At 39.6% G+C, this 23,280-nt stretch overlaps 1 protein-coding gene across 1 annotated transcript in view; it reads left to right on the forward strand.

Annotated features, from left to right (window-relative positions):
- Window positions 1-23,280, forward strand: part of Stk4 (serine/threonine kinase 4) — a 79,706-nt gene that overhangs the window by 12,977 nt on the left and 43,449 nt on the right. The window contains exons 3-9 of the mRNA XM_069989835.1: window positions 2,759-2,887; window positions 6,092-6,206; window positions 9,053-9,217; window positions 9,479-9,646; window positions 11,999-12,136; window positions 13,990-14,118; window positions 15,443-15,629. Coding sequence (XP_069845936.1) covers window positions 2,759-2,887; window positions 6,092-6,206; window positions 9,053-9,217; window positions 9,479-9,646; window positions 11,999-12,136; window positions 13,990-14,118; window positions 15,443-15,629 — 1,031 coding nt within the window. The remainder of the gene's footprint in view (window positions 1-2,758; window positions 2,888-6,091; window positions 6,207-9,052; window positions 9,218-9,478; window positions 9,647-11,998; window positions 12,137-13,989; window positions 14,119-15,442; window positions 15,630-23,280) is intronic.

Genomic DNA, 23,280 nt, shown 5'->3' on the forward strand with positions numbered 1-23,280 from the left:
CATCTTTTCTCTTTTCCTCCCATCATGAAATGAGCTACTTTGTTCCACCACATGCTCTTTGCCATTTTATTCTGTCTTAACCACCCATGGACCTAATAGAAGTAGAGCCAAATGAACAAGGACTGGTACTCTACTTGATCTTAGCCAAAAGCATGAGAAGCAAATCAAGACCTAAACTTCTGAAACTGTGAAGTGGAAAAAAAAAATAACTCCTTCCTTTCAGTTGTTTATGTTAGGGATTTTGACATTGCCATAGAAATCACATAAACAATGTTTGTTTTTGATGTTCAAAAGCTAAAACAAGGAAATAGTAACTTCAAAAGAACATAAAAATTTGGCCCAGTGAAAAAATTAAAATTTGGGAATCTTGATGATGAAAACTGTGATAATTGGAGTTTCAGTGTTAGAAGCTAGGAGGACAATGTAAGTTTGATAAAAATTCTAGAAGGTATTAAAAGATATGAAGTAGGGAATGTTGAGAAATTTCCATACTTGAACTACATGAGCTTGAAGACACATAGGAAGTGCAAAATAAATCCTAATTACAGAAAAAAATATAGAAATTTGAGGATGAAGAAGACATTAGAGACTATGGAGAGATTACCAATGAAGAATGGTAATCCAGTGAGTATCCTTCTCAGTAAATAGATATGCAAATCGAAGTGCTAAGAGAAAGCTGTCGATGAAGCAGAATTCTCCAGGAAAAAAAAATGCAGTTCCAGCGTAAAGCTGAAATAAAGACAATTTTGGGTGCACATGTGTATCAAGAGTACCTTTCGATGGGAATAACAGAATATCCAACTAACAGTGACTAACTTGTAAAGGCATTTAATGACCAAATGATCCATTTCAGGGTAAGGGAGTCCAGAACTAGGTGATGAACTCAGTAGTGGTTGGGTTCTCATAGTCTCAAGCATCATCCCTCACCTGACAGTAGCCAATACAAGGAAGGAAGGGGCAGGGGAAAATGGTCCTTGTCTTAATCTGGGAAGAAAATCTTTCCCCGAAACCTGTCAGCAGATGTCCAGTCAAATATCACTGGTTAGTTAGAACTGGGTCAAATGCTTGCTAGTTCAGGCTGTGGCAAAGAGAAATAGCAGGCTGGCACTGGCGTTTAGTGTACCATGATTTATACCCTGGGACCAAGAGATTGGCCATCTCAACTAACTCAGAGGTACTTTAGCAAAGAAGAAAAGGCAGTGGTTAGGTCTTCACATATGCCTTTCTATGGTAAAAATGTATTTGATATTGAATTTAAACATCGTTATTACTAGTTTGTGAAATAGGGGATTCTGGTGGAATTTATGTGCTCTGCATAGTTCTGTTTTTCATTGTTTTATTTTTTTGGTGTCAGTCCTTAGGCTTTAACTCAGGGCCTTAGTGCTGCTCCTAAGTTTATTATTTTTTGTTCAAAGCTAGCATTCTATCACTTAAGCCATACCTCCATTTCCAGCTTTGTGGTGGTTAATTGGAGATTAGAGTCTCATGGACTCTCCTGACCAGGCTGCTTTGAACTGTCATCCTCAGATCTCAGCCTCCTGAGTACCTGGGAATACAGGTTTGAACCACTGTTGATGGGATAAATCTCAAGTATCTGGAGTGTTCTCCTAGTTTGACATGTTAGTTGGTATGGTATGTATTAGGTTGTATGCAGAAGCAGGTATGTCTGGGAAATATGAAAGACAATTTAGTCATTATTTCACTGAGACCCACCCAGGATTCTAATGAAAAGCCTGTGTAAGATTATAATAATGTCTCATTTGAACTTTTTAACTGTCTTTTTTTTTTTTTTTTTGGTTGGTCGTGGGGCTTGAACTCTGGGCCTGCGCACTGACCTTAAGCCCTTCAGCTCAAGGCTAGCGCTCTGCCCTTGAGCCACAGCACCACTTCCAGTTTTCTGGTGGTTAATTGGAGCTAAGAGTCTCATGGACTTTCCTGCCCGGGCTGGCTTTGAACCACAATCCTCAGATCTCAGCCTTCTGAGTAGCTAGGATTACAGGCATGAGCCACCAGTGACTGGCTTGTAACTGTCTTATAATTGTACTTTTGTCATTTTAGAGATGAAAAAATTGAGGTACAAAAAAAGTAAATATCATTTAAAAATGATAGCTAATATGTCCTGATGGTAGGACTTAATTCTAGGTCTTTATGTATTAAATCTAAGTTTCTTGTAGCTCCCAAATTAAATAGAAACTTAATTTGTTTTGATGTCAGGTTTTTAGGAAAGGTGGAATAAAAGGCAAAATGTTTATATATGTACTATTCATCTGATAATGGCACTACAGAGGCTTAGATCTGAGTTTTCCATAATGTTTAATCATTATTGCACATAAGAGGAACAAGGAGAGATAAACCATGGGGTACTTGAGTGAATGTAAGAAAACAAACTTCCATATTGTATTCTAAGTGTGGAGAGGAAACAAGTGTTATATTCATTTCCCTGGGTTCAAATATTGAACCACTTGTTAATTACTTATGTGACCTTAGGCAGATCATGTAACCTGCCTGAACTTTTTTTACATTTACTTGTCAAATAAAAATGATTACTGTTTGCTTTATTTCCATAGACATAAACTCAGATAATGTACAGTTTCTAGCAGATACTAAGGATCCAGTAAAATTATAGTTATTTCACAATATTCATATATAAGTTACAAATATATATGTATATATATTAGAACTGTGAGTTACTTGCATTATACTATTTATTTCTTGGTTTGCTTTGCTTTTGTGAATGTTCTCATTCCCTCAATTGTAGGTCCTATGGCAGTGTATACAAAGCTATTCATAAAGAGACGGGTCAGATTGTTGCTATTAAACAAGTTCCAGTGGAATCAGACCTGCAGGAGATAATCAAAGAAATCTCTATCATGCAACAATGTGACAGGTAAAGAGTTGAGAAGGTTCCTTGGGAGAGAATGTGATTTTGACTTTCTGTGATTATTTAGAATTGGACACCTAGAATTTATTTACTTAGATATTTTGCAGAAAGGGGAGATTGATGGAATTATTATGCATATTCTTTTCAGAAAAAATAAGAGGAAATGTTTAAATGTTTTGAAGCTTGGCTTTTATAGGTTTACTTTTTTATTTGTCAGTAAGCCCTTTTAGAAACTAGGAGGAAGAGACAGGTGTGGCTTTTTTTTTTTTTTTTTTGATAATGATCTCTTCCTATTGAGAAACCTTTTCTGCAGATATAGCTAAGACAGAAAATTCAACTGCTTTTTGATCTAGAAATCTTCAAATATTAAGTTGGGCTATGAAAAGATATTTACTTAGGCGTTACTATTCCTTCCTTTGCCTTAAAAATTAAGTATTCAAGCTGAGAATAGTTAAGCATTTTATTTTTGAGGAACTAGGTTTGTCAAATGCAGAAAGCAGGAAGTTGACCTAAAAGTTAACCACAGAAAAGCACGTGGTATGTGCTGAAATTCCGTGACAGCAGGGGTTGGTCATTGTGATGGAACAGACTTTTAGCACTCTATAGATTTGAAAGAAAAAGTTAAGGGGAATGCCAGTGCTAGGGAGTTAGAAGTGTAGTTCAAAAAGTTTCACACTTGAGGCTCCATACTTTATTTCTATTTATTTATTTAGGGGTGCTAGTGTTTTAACTCAGTACTTCATGCTTGTTAGGCAGGCCCTCTACTCATTGAGCCATGCCTCTGTCCCTTTTTTTCTCTGGTTATTTTTAAGTTGGAGTCTTATTTTTTGCCTGGAGCCATCTTTCGTATTTATGCTTCCTACAGTATCTGAGATGACCAGCATGTGCCAATACACCCAGCCTTTTTTTCTGTTGAGCTCTGGTGATTCATAAACTTTTTGCCTAGACTAGCCTTAAACCATGACCTTCCTGATCTCTTGTTTCCTGAGTAGTTTAGGATTATAGGTGTGAGCCTGTAGGTAGAAAAAGTAAGGCAGTCTTCCAGGAAATTTGTCCAGAAGTACTCTCTTTTCTCTTTTTTCTGTTTTTGTGATTACTGTTTACTAAATAAAATTCTCATTTTTCTTGATTGGTCAGATTTAAGTTAGCAGTTTTTCTTTTCCTTTATATAAACCATTACGGTTTATAAACTTGGACTTGGTTCATAGGGTATGGAAATTAATGAAGGATATTAGGAAATTAATAAAGAGATATTTTGAAGATCCTGCTAAGATGTAGGACAAATGCCTTGTGTTCTGGAAGTTTATAGATGAATTAGTCGGACCAGGATTCATATGTATAGGGAATCTAGATGACAGTACCAGTCCAGATAGAAATGTACATTGCCTCATGGAGAAAGTAGGTCCCACAGGAATTGACAAGGGAGCACAATGGGCATCTGAAACTTGAGATTTAGTTAACCATTTCTTAATTGTGTGTGTGTGTGTGTGTGTGTGTGTGTGTGTGTGTGTGTGTGTGTGTGTGTGTGTGTTTCCTCTAGTGTGTGTGTGTGTGTGTGTGTGTGTGTGTGTGTGTGTGTGTGTGTGTGTGTGTGTGTGTGTGTGTGTGTGTTTCCTCTATCCTTGCAAGGATTAAGGGATATAGGAAATTCTGAGAGTTAATAAAGGCAAGTTGGCTTTAGCATCTTTGGTTGCTAGGGAGTTTCATCTGATCCTGGTAGCAGTCTACCTACCTCGTTACAGCCAATAGCTTGCAAAAGGACAGATTATTTAATTTACTGGGATGTATGACTTCTCTCTGAAATCTTTTGCTTGATATCTATCTACAAGCTTTGAAACTAAAAAACTGAAATTCCAAATTAACCTTTTTTTTTTTTTTTGGCTGGTCTATGGCTTGAACTCAGGGCCTGGGCACAGTCTCTGAGCTTCTTTGTGCTCAAGGCTAGTGTTCTACCACTTGAATCACAGAGACACTTCTGGCTTTTTCTGAGTAGTTTATTGGAGATAAGAGTCTCGTGGACTTTCCTGCCTGGGCTGGCTTTGAACTGCAATCCTCAGATCTCACCCTCCTGAGTAGCTAGGATTACAGGTGTGAGCCACCAGAACCTGGACAAATTAAGCTTGAATATATTTTTTTTGTAATAGATACTTTCTATTACTACAAAATATGTATGACTTTTTTGAAAAGAAGGAAATAGGGGCTGGGAAGGTGGCTCAGTGGTAGAGCGCTTGCCTTGCATGCCTGAGGCCCTGGGTTCGATTTCTCAGCACCACATAAGCAAAAAGAAAAAAGCCGGAAGTGGCGCTGTGGCTCAAGTGGTAGAGCGCTAGCCTTGAGCTGAAGAGCTGAGGGACAGCGCCCAGGCCCAGAGTTCAGCCCCACAACCGGACCCCCCCCCCAAAAAAAAAAAAAAGTTTAAAAAAAAAAAAAGAAAGAAAAGAAGGAAATAACTTTTCCCTGTAGAGAAACCATTGTTAAAAACTTATTGCTATGCATATCTATGTCTCTTTTATAAAAAACAGAACATCTTCTTATTACCAAATATTCCCCTATGACATTTTTCATGGATTCATAATGTTTATTATATGGATATGTATTCCTTAAGTAAACCCTCTAATGTTGGATGGACACTTAAATGGTACCTAAATTTTCACTTTCATTGACTTTTATGTTGATGTCCATTTCATTTCTACTTTTGTATTGGCAGTACTGAGGCTTGAACTCAGGGTTTTGTGCTTGCTAGATAGGTGCTTTTCTGCGTTGGCCATGTTTCCAGCAGTACTGAGGCTTGAACTCAGTGTTTTGTGCTTGCTAGATAGGTGCTTTTCTGCATTGGCCATGTTTTTGTTTTAATTAATTTTTGGAATATTTGGATTGTAAGCCTCTTATTTATGCTTCCTCCATAGTTGGGATGACAGGTCCATGCCACCACACCAGGCTTGGGACCTATTACTTTTTGAATATTTATAATTATTTTCTGAGGGCAAATTGTAAATCTGAAACTAGTTAATGTATTCACCCATTTTTCGCACTTTCTAGTATGCTTTGGTCATCACATTTTATGTTTTTGTCAGAAGAGCACTCATTTTAGCATTAACTGGGAATAATTGATTTTTTGAGATGAATAATAAATTTTCATGTATTTAACAGAATTAGTTAATAGAGATGTTTGAAGACCATTCCATTAATTTGTATTGTGTATCTCTCCAGCCCTCATGTAGTCAAATATTATGGCAGTTATTTTAAGAACACAGATTTGTGGATCGTTATGGAGTACTGTGGGGCTGGTTCTGTATCTGACATCATTCGATTAAGAAATAAGACGGTAAGTTTACCTTCTAAAAGATTGCTGCTGAGCTGTATTCTTTTCCTTGGACTTTTAGTCCTGTGCTAGTTCTTTTATCATATCTACAGAGATGACTTACATGTTCCCTTTTCTATGGTTCTTTGCATTTATTTATTTTTTATCTCCTAAATGTAGCAGAAGCAGTAGCAGAAGCTGCTGCTGCTCCTTCTCCTCCTCCTTTTCCTCCTGTTCCTCTTCTTCTTCAGTTTTGACATCTTACCTGGTATAAAAAAAAAACAAAAACAAAAACTGATTTTTTTTCTCCCCCAAAGTATGCTTTGCTACTTTATTATTGAGGGAAAGAATAAATGTCAGAATTGGCCTGGGCAGTGTCCCTTAGCTTTTTGCTCAGGGCTGGCACTCTACTACTTGAACTGCACCTCTGCTTCCAGCTTTTTGTTGGTTAATTGGACTTTCCTGTCTGGGTTAGCTCTGAACTGTGATCCTTAGATTTTTGCCTCCTGAATGTTAGGATTACAGGCATGAACCACCAGTACCCAGCTGAGCTAAGACTTTCAAAGGTACATGTTAGTTGGAGAATATTGAGAAACTGATATTGAGAGGCTCAATAACTTATTCTTAAGAATTGTTCCCTAAGAATAAAGGCTAGGTCTTTCTCTAAGTTCCACACGTTTTTTTTCACCACAGCTCTTTTGCTTCTAAATGTCAACAAAAGAGCTATTGGTGGATGGATTTTGAGTGGAACTTGGGGTAGCTCTGCACAGAGTCAACATTTGGTGTCAGGTGGTTTCTATGCCAGTCTCCAGCATTCTCAACTACATTGAGCCATCATCTTTCAGCATCCAGTATGTGCCAACTAGCTTTGTTGGTGTTGAAGGTACAAATAGAAACAAAAAACATTTATTTGTTTATTTATTTATTTTTGTTGGTCGTGGGGCCTGAACTCTGGACCTGGGCACTGTCTTTCAGCTCTTTAGCTCAAGACTAGCACTCTACCACTTGAGCCACAGCACCACTTCCGGTTTTTTCTGCTTATGTGGTGCTGAGGAATCGAACCCAGGGCCTCATATATGCAAGGCAAGCACTCTACCATTGAGCCACTTTCCCAGCCCTCAAAAGAGACATTTTTAATGGTGCTTGTATTTCTTTTTTTTTTTTTTTTTTTGGGGTCCGGTCATGGGGCCTGAACTCTGGGCCTGGGTGCTGTCCCTCAGCTCTTCAGCTCAAGGCTAGCACGCTACCACTTGAGCCATAGCACCACTTCCGGCTTTTTTTTTTTCTGCTTATGTGGTGCTGAGGAATCAAACCCAGGGCCTCATGCATGCAAGGCAAGCGCTCTACCACTGAGCCACCTTCCCAGCCCCTGGTGCTTGTATTTCTAATAGAAAAGACATGGTACAAATAGGTACTCCAGTAATTCATGGTATGTCTGATATACTGCACTGAAAAACAAGGTGAGGTGAGGAAGTAGAGAATGATTTAAGAGTGGACTAAGAAAGGCCTCTGCTTTTTTTTTCTTTTCTTTTTTTTTTTTTTTTGGTCATGGGACTTGAACTCTGGGCCTGGGTGCTGTCCCTCAGCTCTTCAGCTCAAGGCGAGCGCTCTACCACTTGAGCTACAGTGCCACTTCTGTTTTCTAGTGGTTTATTGGAGATAGGAGTCTCATGGTCTTTCTTGCCTGGGCTGGCTTTAAACCGCTATCCTTAGATCTCAGCCTTCTGAGTAGCTAGTATTACAGGCGTGGGCCACTAGTGCCCGGCTCCAGCCTCTGCTTTTCTGATGACATGACATTTGGGCAAAGTAAGTGATGTAAGAAAACAAGTGGTATAGACATTAGATGAAGGGTCCTATAGTCAGAGAATAACACATAAAGGGGTCCAGGAGAAGGATGGGTATGTGTTCTTCCATTTGTCAAGTAGCAGCAAGGAAGCCAATCTGGCTGGAATGGAACAAGAAAGTAGAAAATCCTGGAAGATAAAGTTGAAGAGGCAGCTAATAAGGAGCTAAATAGTGTCATGTGACTTAAAAAGCTGTTGGCAGGTTTTGAACAGTTTTGGCTTATATTTTAAAATGAAAAATGCATTATAAGCTGGGCGCTGGTGGCTCACGCCTGTAATCCTAGCTATCAGGAGGCTGAGATCTGAGGATCGCGGTTCAAAGCCAGCCCGGGCAGGAGAGACTGTGAGACTCCTATCTCCAATAAACCACCAGAAAACCGGAAGTGGCGCTGTAGATCAAGTGGTAGAGCACTCGCCTTGAGCTGAAGAGCTGAGGGACAGTGCCCAGGCCCAGAGTTCAAGCCCCACGACTGACAAAAAAAAAAAAGAAAAATGCATTATAGAGGGCCAAGGACAGAGGCAGTAAGACCATTTCAGAAGCTATTAGAATAGTGCAGGCAGGATATTATGGCAACCTGAATGTAATTACAGAAGATAGAGAAGAGTGAAGGATGACCTCAATGTTTTTGGCTAGAGCAACTGAAAGAATGAAGTCAATTTTTACTGAGAGAACACTGAGAAAAGCAGAGTAGTTTTTGGTGGGAAGGAGGAAGGGATAGAGTGGACTAGTACTGGAGATTGAAAGTAGAGCCTCATGCTTACTAGAAAAGCCCTAACCCCAAAATAAAGAATTGGATTTTGACATTTTCTGCTTGTAATGCTTCTGAAGTATTATTCAGTTAGAGATATTGTCAGCATATACATGAATTTCATATTTTGGGGTAGATATAGTCAAGAAATACCACAAGGAGTGGTTACCATGTTGAAGGAACTCTAAGCAGTTAGAATAGGATGTTTGCAGTTAAGAAAAAGAGTTTTTCTGTTAATGTGATGCAAACAGAATCTGAACTTTTTTTTTTTTTTTAGTTAACAGAAGATGAAATTTCTACAATATTACAGTCAACTCTTAAGGGCCTGGAGTACCTTCATTTTATGAGAAAAATACACCGAGATATCAAAGCAGGAAATATTTTGCTAAATACAGAAGGACATGCAAAACTTGCAGATTTTGGAGTAGCAGGCCAGCTTACGGTAAGAAAAATTTGTTGCTTTTTTTTTTTTTAAACTTCCAGATCTGCCCTGAGGAGGCAATTAAAAAAAATACTTATTTTTAAAATGTATTATTTAATTGGAAGTGGAGCTGTGACTTAAAGTGGTAGAGTACTAGCCTTGAACAAAAGAGCTCAGGGACAACGCTTAGGTCTGAAGACCCATGACCAACAACAACAAAAAAAGTCTCTTTTGCTTAGTAGTTTTAATGACTAGATTTGGTCTTTCCCCTTTCTACTTTAGGATACAATGGCCAAGCGGAATACCGTGATAGGAACACCATTTTGGATGGCCCCTGAAGTGATTCAGGAAATTGGGTATAACTGTGTGGCAGACATCTGGTCTCTGGGAATAACTGCCATAGAAATGGCTGAAGGAAAGCCCCCATATGCCGATATCCATCCAATGAGGGTAAGGGCATGGATAATTATCAGCACTACAAAGTTAGTGCAGTGATATACTTGGTTACAATCCAAATAGTAAATGAACTGATTGTATATAATTGATGTGTTCCCATAGATAAAGCTCTTCCATTATTAATTAATGTGAGTATAACCCACCTCTCTTCACTCCAGAGACTGTCCTTTTTTTTTTTCTTTAATTTATAAATTTATAGCTGGTTGCTGATGGCTCACATCTGTAATCCTAGCTACATAGGAGGCTGAGATCTGAGGATCTCGGTTCAAAGCCAGCCGGGGCAGGAGAGTCTGTGAGACTTATCTTCAATAAACCACTAGAAAACCAGAAGTGGTGCTGTGGCTTAAGTAGTAGAGCGCTCGCCTTGAGCTGAAGAGCACAGGGACAGTGCCTAAGCCCAGAGTTCAAGCCCCACAACCAACCAAAAGAAAACAACAACAAAAAAAACAAGAACCACAGTTTGAAGCCAGGCTGGGCACTACTGAAAAAGCCAGAAATGGAGCTGTGGCTCAAGTGGTAGAGTATTAGCCTTGAGCAAAATAGCTTAGGGACAGTGTTTAGGCCCTGAGTTTAAGCCCCAAGACTGACACACACACACACACTTGCACAAGCACGCACACACGTGTGCACGCGTACGTGAGTAGTTTATTTCCCTCAGTTCTACAGACCAATAAGTACAAGATCAAGGAACCAGCAGATCAGAGTCTGGTGAGGGACTGTTCCTCTATAAGTCAAACTGTGTAGGCCCTCACATAGCTGATGGGTAGAGGAGAGCAGTTCTTTTTTTTTTTTTGGGGGGGGGGGTCCAGTCGTGGGGCCTGAACTCTGGGCCTGGGCGCTGTCCCTCAGCTCTTCAGCTCAAGGCTAGCGCTCTACCACTTGAGCCACAGTGCCACTTCAGGCTTTTTTCTTTTTGCTTATGTGATGCTGAGGAATCGAACCCAGGGCTTCATGCATGCAAGGCAAGCGCTCCACCACTGAGCCACCTTCCCAGCCCCGAGAGCAGTTCTTTTACATGGACTTCTGAACTCCCATGTACAAAGGCTGGGCTCTTGTGTTTTAATCATCTGAAGTTCCCACCTTTAATTACTGTCACGTTTTGGGACATTCAGGTCATAACTGTGACCTGAACCTAGTGTCTAGCTCACCAGAACCTAGTGTCTAGTGTTTTTATTAGTGTTGTATAGGTATATGTGACCTGCTGACAATAGATCATATCTTAATAATCTCCTGGCAGGACATAGGCTAGAGAAGTTCTTAGTCTGACTTTTTTTTATATGTGCCTATATTTTTTAAAAATAGTTTTGTCATCCACATTTTAATATAACATTAGCCAGTGATAAGTACTGATTGTCTTCTTTATAGCATCTTCCCATCTGTTTCACTGTGTGTGGGCTCATAGGCAGCATCTCTATTGAAACTGCTCTCACTGTTGACACCTTCAGGAGTTCCCAGACTACTTAGCAAAGAACCCTTTATTACAGCACTGCTGTAAGACCCTGACCTTGCCTTCCTCTCTATACCTCCCATAGAAATCTCTTCTCCCATAAAGCCTTGAATTTTTTCTTTTGGTCGGTCATGGGGCTTGAACTCTGGGCCTGGGCACTGTCCCTCAGTTCTTCAGCTCAAGGCTAATGCTCTACCACTTGAGCCACAGAGCTACTTTTGGTTTTGAGTGGTTTATTAGAGATAAGAGTCTCACAGGCTTTCCTGCCCGGGCTGGCTTTGAACCACGATCCTCAGATATCAGCCTCCTGAGTAGTTAGGATTACAGGCCTGAGCCACCGGCACCCTGCTCCTTGAATTGTTTAAAAAACATTCATGTACCCCAAGACAATCTTCCCTCTTTTTTGCAGGGGCAGAAGTGAGAAAGAGAATTGCTGGTTATATTTTTAGATTCATATGATACAATTTGTTTAATGCAAAGTATTTTTGTGAGTGAGAGAGAGAGACAGAGAGAGAGAGAGCAACAGAGACAGACAAAGAGTGAGAGAGACAGAGACAGAGAGTGAGAGAGCGCGCTAGCTGGTCCTGGGGCTTAAACTCAGGGCCTGGGTGCTGCCCAGGCTAGTACTCTGCCACTTCTGGTATTTTTGGTGGTTAATTGGAGACAAGAGAGAGGAGCCTCATGGACTTTTCTGTGTGGGCTGCCTTTGAACCGTGATCCTCAGATCTCAACCTCCTGAGTAGCTAGGATTACAAGCATGAGCCATAGGTGCCTAACTCTCAGACTTACCAGTGGAGAAGAGAAAAATCATTTGAAAAGCTTCAGATACAATTCTCATCCTGTTTGTATTGGGCATTACTTTTATTTTTACCAAATCTTGTTTTGTTTCTTTTGACCAGGCAATCTTCATGATTCCTACAAACCCTCCTCCCACATTCCGCAAGCCAGAACTATGGTCAGATAACTTCATGGATTTTGTGAAGCAGTGTCTTGTAAAAAGCCCTGAGCAGAGAGCCACAGCCACTCAGCTCCTACAGGTATGAGTCACCCTGTGAGGCTGCTTCTCTATTTCACTCACAGACTGACCAGAAGATGCTGTTAAGTCACCTGCTTGTAGTAAACCTATTTGAGCAGGAAAGACATAGAAAATAATCTTAATTCATTGAACAGAATTAATATAAGAAAATATAGGGCCACATGAGATTAGAGAATTAGAGATCAGAGAAAGGAAATACATATTGATGAGTATTTAGTGTGTGCCAAATGCTCTCCACATTTAATCATCATTTGACCCTATGAGAGGTGGCTGTCATGTCCATTTTATATGTGAGAACTGGTTAGGTTATTCCTCTTAAGAGTTGTTCAGGGCTGGGAAGGTGGCTCAGTGGCACAGCGCTTGCCTTGCATGCATGAGGCCCTGGGTTCGATTCCTCAGCTAAGCAAAAAGAAAAAAGCCAGAAGTGGCGCTTTGGCTCAAGTGGTAGAGCGTTAGCCTTGAGCTGAAGAGCTAAGGGACAGCACCCAGGCCCAGAGTTCAGGCCCCACAACCGGACCCCCACACACACAAAAAAAATTGTTCATCTGGTAAACAGTAGGATGTCCAGTGATAGAACCTGAGTCTGGTAGCCTGCTTTCTTTCCTTCTTTCCTTCCCTTCCTCCCTTTTGTCTTACGTATATATCCTAGGTTAGCCTGGAACTTGTGATGCTGAAATTACAGGCATGCACCATCATGCCTGGCAGAAACCTGAGTCTTTCTGAAAGCAGGAATGCTATCGGGTCTATCCAATTCTGAGAGAGAATTAACCTCAACTCAGGGTAGGAGGAGGCTACATTGGTTTGGAGACACTAGAAGTGTTTCTTTGGAGGAGGAGGGTGTGTCTGTGTCTAGGCCTGGAAGGGTAGATAGGATTTGGCAGATGGTCTGTGTAGCCCAGTGGCTAGAGGCTTGGATTCAAAAGTCATACTACTGTGGTTTGAATTCAGGATCCATGTTAATTACTTGTCTAAGGTCACAGGCTGTCAGCACCCAGTTAACGTAGAAACTGTTTTTGCATTAAAATCCACTTTAGCAAAATACGTGATTGGAAATTTATAATGTATCGTATTGAGTAAGTGAAATAGGTAAATATGCAGAGTTTTCTAAACAATGTTTTTATTTCATTTAAGAGCCCCTCTCCTAAGTTACCTCCCAAATCACTAGACTCTGCATTTCTCTTGAAAAAAAAAAACAACGATATTATTTATTACAGTGTAAGAGGTAGTCTGAGATAGTTGAAAAATGTGCAGAATTTTCAGGACTGTTTGATAGTTTGCAGGATTGCAAGTGTCTCCATCTCTCATCATCTGCCATATGTGTTCTTTTTTTTTTTTTTTTTTTGGGTCCGATTGTGGGGCCTGAACTCTGGGCCTGGGCGCTGTCCCTCAGCTCTTCAGCTCAAGGCTAACGCTCTACCACTTGAGCCACAGTGCCACTTCCGGCTTTTTCCTTTTTGCTTATGTGGTACTGAGGAATCGAACCCAAGGCCTCAAGCATGCAAGGCAAGCACATTACCACTGAGCCAACTTCCCAGCTCCCATATGTGTTCTTGAAACATTACGACAACAGGCTCCCAGTGCATTTAGAAAACTTCCTATAGGAAGTGATACCACTGCTTTGAGAATTTTAGATTAGATGGAGAGAAATGATATAGGCATGCCTTCGAGGACACAGATAAAAATGAGCGAAGCCTGAATGTACATCTGTCTAGAGTGATAGTGAGTGTGGTTTAGCTGTTGCCAAAAATATGAAGAGAAAGTTTATTAATTCAGAGTTTATTAAGTACCTAGTATGTCTCCTGCACTAAGTTAAATTATAAATTGTTTCCAGCATTTTTTTCTTTACTGTTTTAGCACCCATTTGTAAAGAGTGCCAAAGGAGTGTCGATATTACGAGACTTAATTAATGAAGCCATGGATGTGAAACTGAAACGCCAGGAAGCGCAGCAGCGGGAAGTAGACCAGGATGATGAAGAAAACTCAGTGAGTGGCAGGCAGGGTTGTGGGGCTCAGTCTATGAATGCTTGTTATCTCATGATTGTCAAGACTGTAAGATGAATAGATGATTCTGGATTAGCTTGCAACTGGAGATTCTTCTTGAAGGACTGTGCCCTAACCTACACCCAGGCTCATAGAAACTTGCTAAACTTGTTTCCCCAGTGCTTCCTAAAACACATTTTACTCTTGCCACCATATCTTTTATTGAAATAATAATAGTAATAATAATAGTAATAATTATAATTATTATTATTATCTTGCCAGTCCTGGGGCTTGAACTCAGGGCCTGGGCACTGTCCCTGAGCTTTTTGCTCAAGGCAAGCTCTCTACCACTTGAGCCACAGCACCACTTCCCACTTTTTCTGCTTGTATGGTGTTGAAGGATTGAATCCAGGGCTTCATGCATGTTAGGCAAGCACTCTACCACTAAGCCACATTCCTACCCCATAACTTTTCTTTGTTGGTCATAGGGCTTGAACTCTGGGCCTGGGTGCTGTCCTGAGCTCTTCAGCTCAAGGCAGTGCTCTTCTACTTAAACCACAGTGCCACTTCCAGTTTTCTGGTGGTTAATTGGAGATAAGACTCTCATGGCCTTTCCTGCCTGGGTAGGCTTTGAAGCATGATCCTCAGATCTCAGCCTCCTGAGTAGCTAGGATTACAGGCATGAGCTACTAGTGCCGGACTACTTTTTTTTTTTTTTTAATTGAAGTTAACTTTTTTTTGTCTGAGACTGGGACTTGAATTCAGTACCTGATGCTTCTGCTTATTGGCTAGTATTCTACCAACTGAGCCATGCCTCTAGCCCCTGAATTCAACTTTATTTGAGACAGGTTTGAGATAGGTTTTCTAAGCCCTTTTGGGTGAATCTAGGATCTATATTCAGATGTATATACTTTATACTTACAGACTCTCACAATCTTGAGATTTCAAGGGTGCTTATGTGAGCTGCTTAGATCTATTTTTGCAAAAGTCTAATAAGGGGAGAAGGGACTGGGGTGTAGCTCAGTGGCAAAGCACTTGCCCAGCAAGTGCAGCGTCCTGGCTTCAGTTCCCATTACCAAAGAGGAAAAGACAAAAAATAAAATAAAGAAATGAGAAGGGTGTTAAAAGAGGTTCCTTTAAGGTTAAATATCTCTTCCCACTTGGGTGAGTTGTGATTTTCTTTGGATAAATAAGGATTTTCATTTCTATTAACCTGAAGACATAGCAAATCCAGAAACATTTGTGCTAAGATGAGAAACAGTAATTCATGAAACTTAAAGTGTTTTGATCACAGTAGCCCCATTTTGAGGTTTTGTCATTTTTGTAGGAGGAGGATGAAATGGATTCTGGCACGATGGTCCGAGCAGCAGGTGACGAGATGGGGACCGTCCGAGTAGCCAACACCATGAGTGATGGAGCCAATACCATGATTGAGCACGATGACACATTGCCATCACAGCTGGGCACCATGGTGATCAACGCAGAGGATGAGGAAGAGGAAGGGACTATGAAAAGTAAGGCTCTGATGAAATAGACATACCCGTTCCAGAAAAGATGGTTTCTCATGGTTCATGAAGGCTGAGTCTTGAGTCTACCTTTACGTTGCCTCAACCAAAGGAAGCTTTACATTGGAGGGCTGAGTGGGAGAAGGCTGGCAAGTGGAGTAAGAGGCAAGCAGGCTTTAACAAGAAAGGATTTTGTTTTTGAACCCAAACAACTATTCTCTCTGAATGTTGTCCTATATATTGTACATGTCTTCAGTTCATTTTCAAGATAGTTTGGTATCTAGCCAAGGCTTACCAGCACTCAAGTAGTCACAAGGATGGCTATACAAGTTTAAAATTCTTTCTTTTTTTTTTTTATTGTGAAAATACTGTACAGAGGGGTTACAATTACATGGGCAAAATAATGAGTACATTTCTCATCAAGCATTGTAGCCTCCTCCTTTGTTTTCCCTTCCCATCCTCGCCCCCCCATCCTCTCCCCACCCCCCATCCCCCTCTCCCCCCGCCCCAAGTTTAAAATTCTATCAAGTCTCTTTAGTATCCATTTTGCGTCTTTCCTTTCTTGCTGAGATGGTGATCTCTGTCCCCTAAAGTCACTGAACTCCTGGACTCAAGTGACCCTCCTAATCCCAGCTCCTAGAGCTGGGATTGCAGGGCCCCATCACCATGCCTCATTCTCTGCTTCTTTTCATTATCTGGCTGATCTTTTTTGCCTCATGCCTTGTGCCTAGCTTTTATCATAAGGTAACACTCTCCTCTCCTTTTCAGCTATTGACCTTCCCTTTATTTTGAACATTACACACCAATTCTCAGAGGAAAGGAATTGGGGAATACAAAATGATAATAGTCTAGTTGTAAGGTACAATTTAGCTAAACATAGGTTTAAAGCATGAAGTCTTTCATCCTCTTTTTTGTTGTTAATCTTTTTTTTTTTTTTTTTTAGCATTGCTAAGCATCTAACCCCAGGAGTTGTGTAGACTAGACAATTATTCTATCACTGAGCTACATCTCCCCCTCCTGCCTTTTTTTGTTTGTTTGTTTTGTTTTATTTTGAAAAACAACAGTTCAGTATACCTTCCTCTTAACCAGGGATCAGCAAACTGTGGTCCTTGGCCAAATCTGGCCTGGTGCCTGCTATTGGTAATAGACTTTTATTGGAACATATGCATGGCCATTCACTTATGTGCTGTTGTCTATGGCTTTTTTGTGTGCTAAATAGGCAGAATTAAGTAGTTGTAACAGGGACCATCTAGCCCACAAGGCCTAAAATAGTGGTTCTCTGGCTCCTGACAGACAGAAAGAGGTTGCTCTCTTAGTCATAGATCCTTTGTGATTCGTTTATTCAGTAAATTTTTCTTCAGTGCCTACTGTTTCTGAAGGACTTTGCTAGACGCTGAGGACAATAGAGAATGAAGAAGCAGTCCTTTCCCTGAATGAACTGATTGTCTAGTCTAGGAAAAGACCACTAATTACAGTTCATCATATGAAGTGAGTTCTAACAGGGGAGTAATCTGGGGTTGTTGTCAGAACAGAACTTAGACAGGCCTCGCTGAAAAATGTCTAGAGGAAAAACACAGCAAGATTGGCCGCATACAGAGTAGGCAGAGGTGCTCTAGCACAGAGAGCAGTGTAGAGAAGATGCTGGGAAAGAGCTGGAGGAGGCCAGGGAACTTCACTGTGGCAGGCATAGACAGAGGCAGGGTTCTCAGGCTTTTCTCATCTCCAGCTTCCCAGGCAAGGTCTGTATGTTTGTCAGCCTCTTATTTTCAAAGGGAAAATGTTTTTTTTTTTTTTTTCTTTTTGGGATCCAGGCTCATTATCTGATTTCTGACTTAAATTTTATAGATGGTGAAATAGTGGTAGCAATACTGGTAGATGCTTAAATTAGTAAGCCTTTTTTGGAATGTTTCAAGAGTTTGAAAAATTCAAACCTTTGAATCAGTAAATTCTATCGCTAGGAATCTGGTCCAAGAAAATAATTGTATATATATTGAACACATACATACATACATACATACATACATACATACATACATACATACATACATACACACACAGAGAAGTTATATTTAAGAATATTTCCAAGTACAGTACTTATAATTTTAAAAACTAGATTAATTATTTTGTAGCAGATGATTGGCCAGATTAATTTTGGTATATATCTACAGGATGAAATACTATGCATAGGAAAACATTTTAAAAAATCTTGTTTTTGAGGAAGTAGTTCAGTGAAAATTAATAGCATGATTACAGTTTTATAAATATAAAAAAAATATATATATATATATATAATAAGTACTGAAAAGAGAAAAAAAGGAAAAAAACCTGGAGGGAAAGAAAGCAAATATTAAAGTGTTTATCCCTGACTGCTGATGTTGTCTTGAATAGAATCTGAGAGAAGGTTGAAATCTCAACTGAAATCTAAAGGACAAGTGGAGATTACCAATTGTGCCTGTCTAGAAATTGCTCCCTTTTTTATTTCATTTATTTATTTATTTTATTATGGAACACATGCAGAACAGAATAGCCTATTACCTGAATATTTATTTTGCTCTTTTAAAAAAGATTTGGTTTACTGATTAGATTTAACATACTGATTTCTTTTAAGTGCACACGACATATTCTAAGAAGAATATGAATGACTCATGACTTTACTAATAAAAGTTTAAGATTCCCCAATGCCTTTTTCTAGTTGCATTAATCATGAGTTTGGTGTATAATTTTTCCTGCTGTTTTGTGTCTGTATTTTTGCAACATTTCTATATATTTACAAATAATACTGGATGCTGTTCTGTCTTCAGAAGATGTTGTTGTGTGGCATATCTTTTAACAGCTTGCTGTAATGGAGGTTTTTTTGGATGACATTTCTGCACTTTCTCTGTAAAGGAACAGCTTCAGAGAGTGTGTTCCTTCTTCGTAGTCCCATGGCTAATAGTGATAGAGTTAGATTATTCCTTCCTCATGCTCCAGTGTCTAGCCAGTGGTAGAGACTGTACTATTGTCATTCTGCCCAATGTCTGATTTGTTTTGGTTGCCTGTGCTTCCAGGCACTGAATTCATAATAGAAAACTTTGGGAAACTAATAGTAAGACTTGTGCTGTCTTCTGATTAGATTCTAGGGATGTCTTTTGTTTGTGCATGTGTTTTCAAGGTATTATTATTATACTCAATAGGATGGGAGTTAACACTATTCATAGTAATTCATGAGTAGACACAGTGTATACCAGTCACTGTGTTTAATCTTTTATAGATATTACACATTATTTTAATCATCATAGCCATGTGGTGTGGTAAATATATATAATCAGTTGAAACTGAGTTACAGAGAGATTAAGTAGCTTGCTTCTGATTACATAATATATAATAGAAAAGCCAAGATTTGAACCCAGATATTCCTGATTGCATAATTTGTACTCTTAACCATTAAATTATGTTGCTTCAGCTGAGCTCATTTTGTTCATTGTCCACACTAAGGCTCATAATATAGTCTCAGCCTGTAGTGATCTGCCTCTCCTTGCTGGTTTCAGTAATTAGCTCCTCTGCATGCTCTTAGGATTTCCAGAAGGAAATAATAGATGGTGTTCAAGGAGGACATGCCTCTGATAGATGATGATATTGTTATATCTGAGAGCTATGTTTCACATACACATGCACACACACACACACACACACACACACACGCGTGCGCACACACACACACACACACACACACACACACACAGACAAAATTGCTTTATCAAGAACACTTGTTAAGAAAAATAAGCAAATCTTGGTCCATGCTACTTACTTCTGTCCCTGCTCTCTTGTGCTGGGAATTGAACTCAGGGCCTAATACATGTTAGCAAGCATTCAGATATGCTTTTTGTTTTTTTCCTTTTTGAATAAGATATCTAGGAAAACCTTGTTTGTCCCCAAGAACTGAGCAGCAAATTATCCTATTGGAAGTGATCCTGATAGGTTGTTAGTTGGGAATCACTGTTTTTTCTCTGGCCAGCAGAGGGAGCTCTGCAATAGGTTATGAGTTAAATTCTATCCCAATTCACAAAGGCCCTTTTTCTTGGTAAAGACCATTATTTATTTATCTTTAAATAAATTTTAAATAAGCATAGCAACACTAGATCAGTGTCTTTATTTAGTTAGGATATTGGATGCCTCATACTTGTCAAAATTCAAGGAAGACTGATGTCAGCAAAACATCTCAACATAGTAACTTTTCCTTTCCCATATTTCTTAGTAGACCTTAACCAGAATTGGTGTTTTCTTTCTACAGCATGCTACTTTGAATATAGTTTTGGAGCTTTCATTAGCTTAAATAGCCCTAACCAAGAAATTTTTGTTTTTTGTGTTTGTTTTTGCCAGTCCTGGGGCTTGAACTCCGGGCTTAGACACTATCCCTGAGCCCCGTTATACTCAAGGCTACCACTCTACCACTTGAGCTACAGCACTACTTTCATTTTTTCTGTTTATGTGGTACTAAGGAATCAAACCCAGAGCTTGATGCATACTAGGCAAACATTGTACCGCTAAGCCACATTCCCAGCCCCCTAACCAAGAAATTTAACAAAATAAAAAGTAAAAATAATAATTCTTGGGTAGGGGCTGGGAAGGTAGCTCAGCAGTAGAGTGCATGCCTTGCAAGCATGAGGCCCTGAGTTCCATTCCTCAGCACCACATAAACAGAAAAAGCCGGAAGTGGTGCTGTGGCTCCAGTGGTAGAGCGCTAGCCTTGAGCTGAAGAGCTGAGGGACAGCGCCCAGGCCCAGAGTTCAGGCCCCATGACTGGCAAAAAAAAAAAAAAATAATAATAATTCTTGGGTAGAATTGATTTGGGGGAATGTTACTTTATGTATAAAAATAAGGAAAATTTTATACCTTTTTTTTTTTGGCCTGCTATATTTTCAGGGGAGTGCATGGCATTGTGCATGTTACCCTAACATTTAGCTATACCTTTAAATCTAATTTTACTTATTTGATTTGATTTTACCAGTACCAGGGTTTGAACTCAGGCCCTCACACTTGCTTTTCAGAGGAAGTGACAGGAGGAATGATGACAGTCACAATAGTCAAGTACCTATTTACAAAGTCTTGCTATGCCATAGTTCTCTGTCTGTGAGGCTTAGTGACTATAATGCCATGATCCTTCCAGTCTACCACATGTCTAAGCATGGCAGATCAGCTGTTTTTCCCTGATCCTTCCAGGCTTGTTAAGCTAATGGAGGCAAGAGGTAGATGACAAATACAAAGTTCTTTCCCCAGACTTGAGCCTTTCTAGTTAGAGTTTTGTGAACTGCAAGGAGAAAGTGATTTATCTTTAAAACTTGCATTTAGGGGCTGGGATATAGCTCAGTGGCAAAGTGCTTGCCCAGGAAGTGTAATATTCTCAGTTTAATCCCCAGTACAAAAAAGAAAAGACCAGCCGGGCGCTGGTGGCTCACGCCTGTAATCCTAGCTACTCAGGAGGCTGAGATCTGAGGATCATGGTTCAAAGCCAGTCCGGGCAGGAGAGACCGTGAGACTCCTATCTCAAATAAACCACCAGAAAACCGGAAGTGGTGCTGTAGCTCAAGTGGTAGAGTGCTCGCCTTGAGCTGAAGAGCTGAAGGACAGCTTCCAGGCCCAGAGTTCAAGCCCCACGACTGACAAAAAAAAAAGAAAAGAAAAGACCAAAAAAATAATTAAATAAAAACCCCAAAAACACTAGGGCTGGGCTTGGCTTAGTAGTAGAGTGCTTGCCTAGCATGCATGAAACCCTGGGTATGATTCCTCAGTACCACATAAGCAGAAAAAGCCAGAAGTGGCATTGTGGCTCAAGTGGTAGAGTGCTACCTTTGAGCAAAAGAAGCTTAGGGACAGTGCCGAGGTCCTGAGTTCAAGCCCCAGGACTGGCAAAAAAGGAAAAAAACAAAACAAAAACAAACCTAAAGTCTAGACTCATTAATCTCTTTAAAATAGAATTTTAAGGTGTAGTGACATACTTAAGTTAAAGCAACTCTGATAAATTACTGTAATAGTATTATGTGTGAAAATATGTGTTTAGAGTTTTAGAAAGTCCTCAGGTGCTTGAAGGAACCCACTATTGTAAGTTTCCTCCTTTGAAACCAAAGGTCAGGCTCTTACTGAAAAGATTTTAATTCAACACTGTCCATCAGATACACATGTCAGAACTGCGTAAGAGAAATTCTTGACTCAGGGCCTATTTTCTTTCCACCTGCAGTTATCTGAAGGGGGTTGCTGTTATAAACATTGCCTCTTTTGTGTGTTATCTTTTTCATACTCTGGGATTAAAACATTTGCAGTTTTGGTAGTTAGGACATAAAACATTTTAACACTTTTTTTAACCACTGTAACCTAACTGTCCATTTTCTGATTGCTTCAGAATCTTAAAAACTATCATCAGAGTATTAAAGTGTCTCTCTGTATAAATATTTGTCATTCCCAGTAAGCATCATAAGACAGGTGCGCGTGCATATACTACAGCTTAAGTTTAGGACATTTAGCTTTGTTGGAATTATATATATGTGTTTTTATTTTTATTTATTTATTTTTTTAACTTAAGGCCTGGGACCTGTTCCTTTTTTTACTGAACACTAGCTCTACCACAGGCTTTCTTCTGGCTTTCTTTCTTTCTTTCTTTCTTTCTTTCTTTCTTTCTTTCTTTCTTTCTCTCTCTCTCTCTCTCTCTCTCTCTCTCTCTCTCTCTCTCTCTCTCTCTCTTTCTCTCTTTCTTTTTTTGAGTAGAATATTGAAGATAAGAATCTCAAGATTTTCCTGCCTAGCTACAGTCCTCAGATCTCAGTCTCTTGAGTGGCATTTGCCACTCATTTGTCTGACTGGAATCATATTTCTGAGTAAGGGTGAAAAACTTTCTTTGGTAGGACTTTTAGAATCAGTCTTTGGCTTGAAACTTGGGTTCCAGGCCTTTACACTGAGTCTCCTTGGAAAAATGATTCCCTTTTTGGGCCTTCAGTTACCTAGTCTGAAAAAAATGGCGTAGAAAGGTTCCTGTTTTGTAGTTGCCATGATATACAGAAAATACTTTGTGTTTAAATACTAAAAAATGGTTGCTATTATATTAAGTATTTATGAGTATTGTAATATATGAGTGGCTTTTGTGTTGCACTTGAACAGTCCCACAGAGAGGCTACTTATCTCCATCCTCATTTCTTTTTTCTTGACAGTTATGCATTTTAGTTTCTACTCTTGGTTATTAACAGTGTTTTGTAAGTGCTACCTTAACTGTGCCTGAGCATTGGCATGAAAATGATTGAATTAAAGGAAGGTCACTTAATCCATTTCAGTAATGTTTTACAAATGTGCTGATGGGGAGAGAGGGAGGGAGGAAGGAGGGGGAGAGAGAGAGAGAGAGAGAGAGAGAGTGTTTTAAATTCCTTGGCAATAAGAAGATAGATGTTTTTGAGAATCTGTTAAGTAGCTCAGCATAGCAGATGACAGATTCTAAAGGAGGCCAGACTTCGGATCCCCGTGAGCCCTCTTTTGTGAAGTTTCAGCCTCTTATCTTAATACTGTGGAATTTATTACTGACTGGATTGTTTTCCATCCCTGAAAGATAATCTCTGTGGTTCACTGTGTATTTTATCAGAAGCTCCCGCTTAGGTGACATTTACAATAGAAAAGCAGACATCTTGGTACTTAGACTTTT

Source organism: Dipodomys merriami, unplaced genomic scaffold (genome assembly GCF_024711535.1).
Source record: "Dipodomys merriami isolate MVZ:Mamm:240054 unplaced genomic scaffold, mDipMer1.0.p SCAF_39, whole genome shotgun sequence".
NCBI classification, from domain to species: domain Eukaryota; kingdom Metazoa; phylum Chordata; class Mammalia; order Rodentia; family Heteromyidae; genus Dipodomys; species Dipodomys merriami.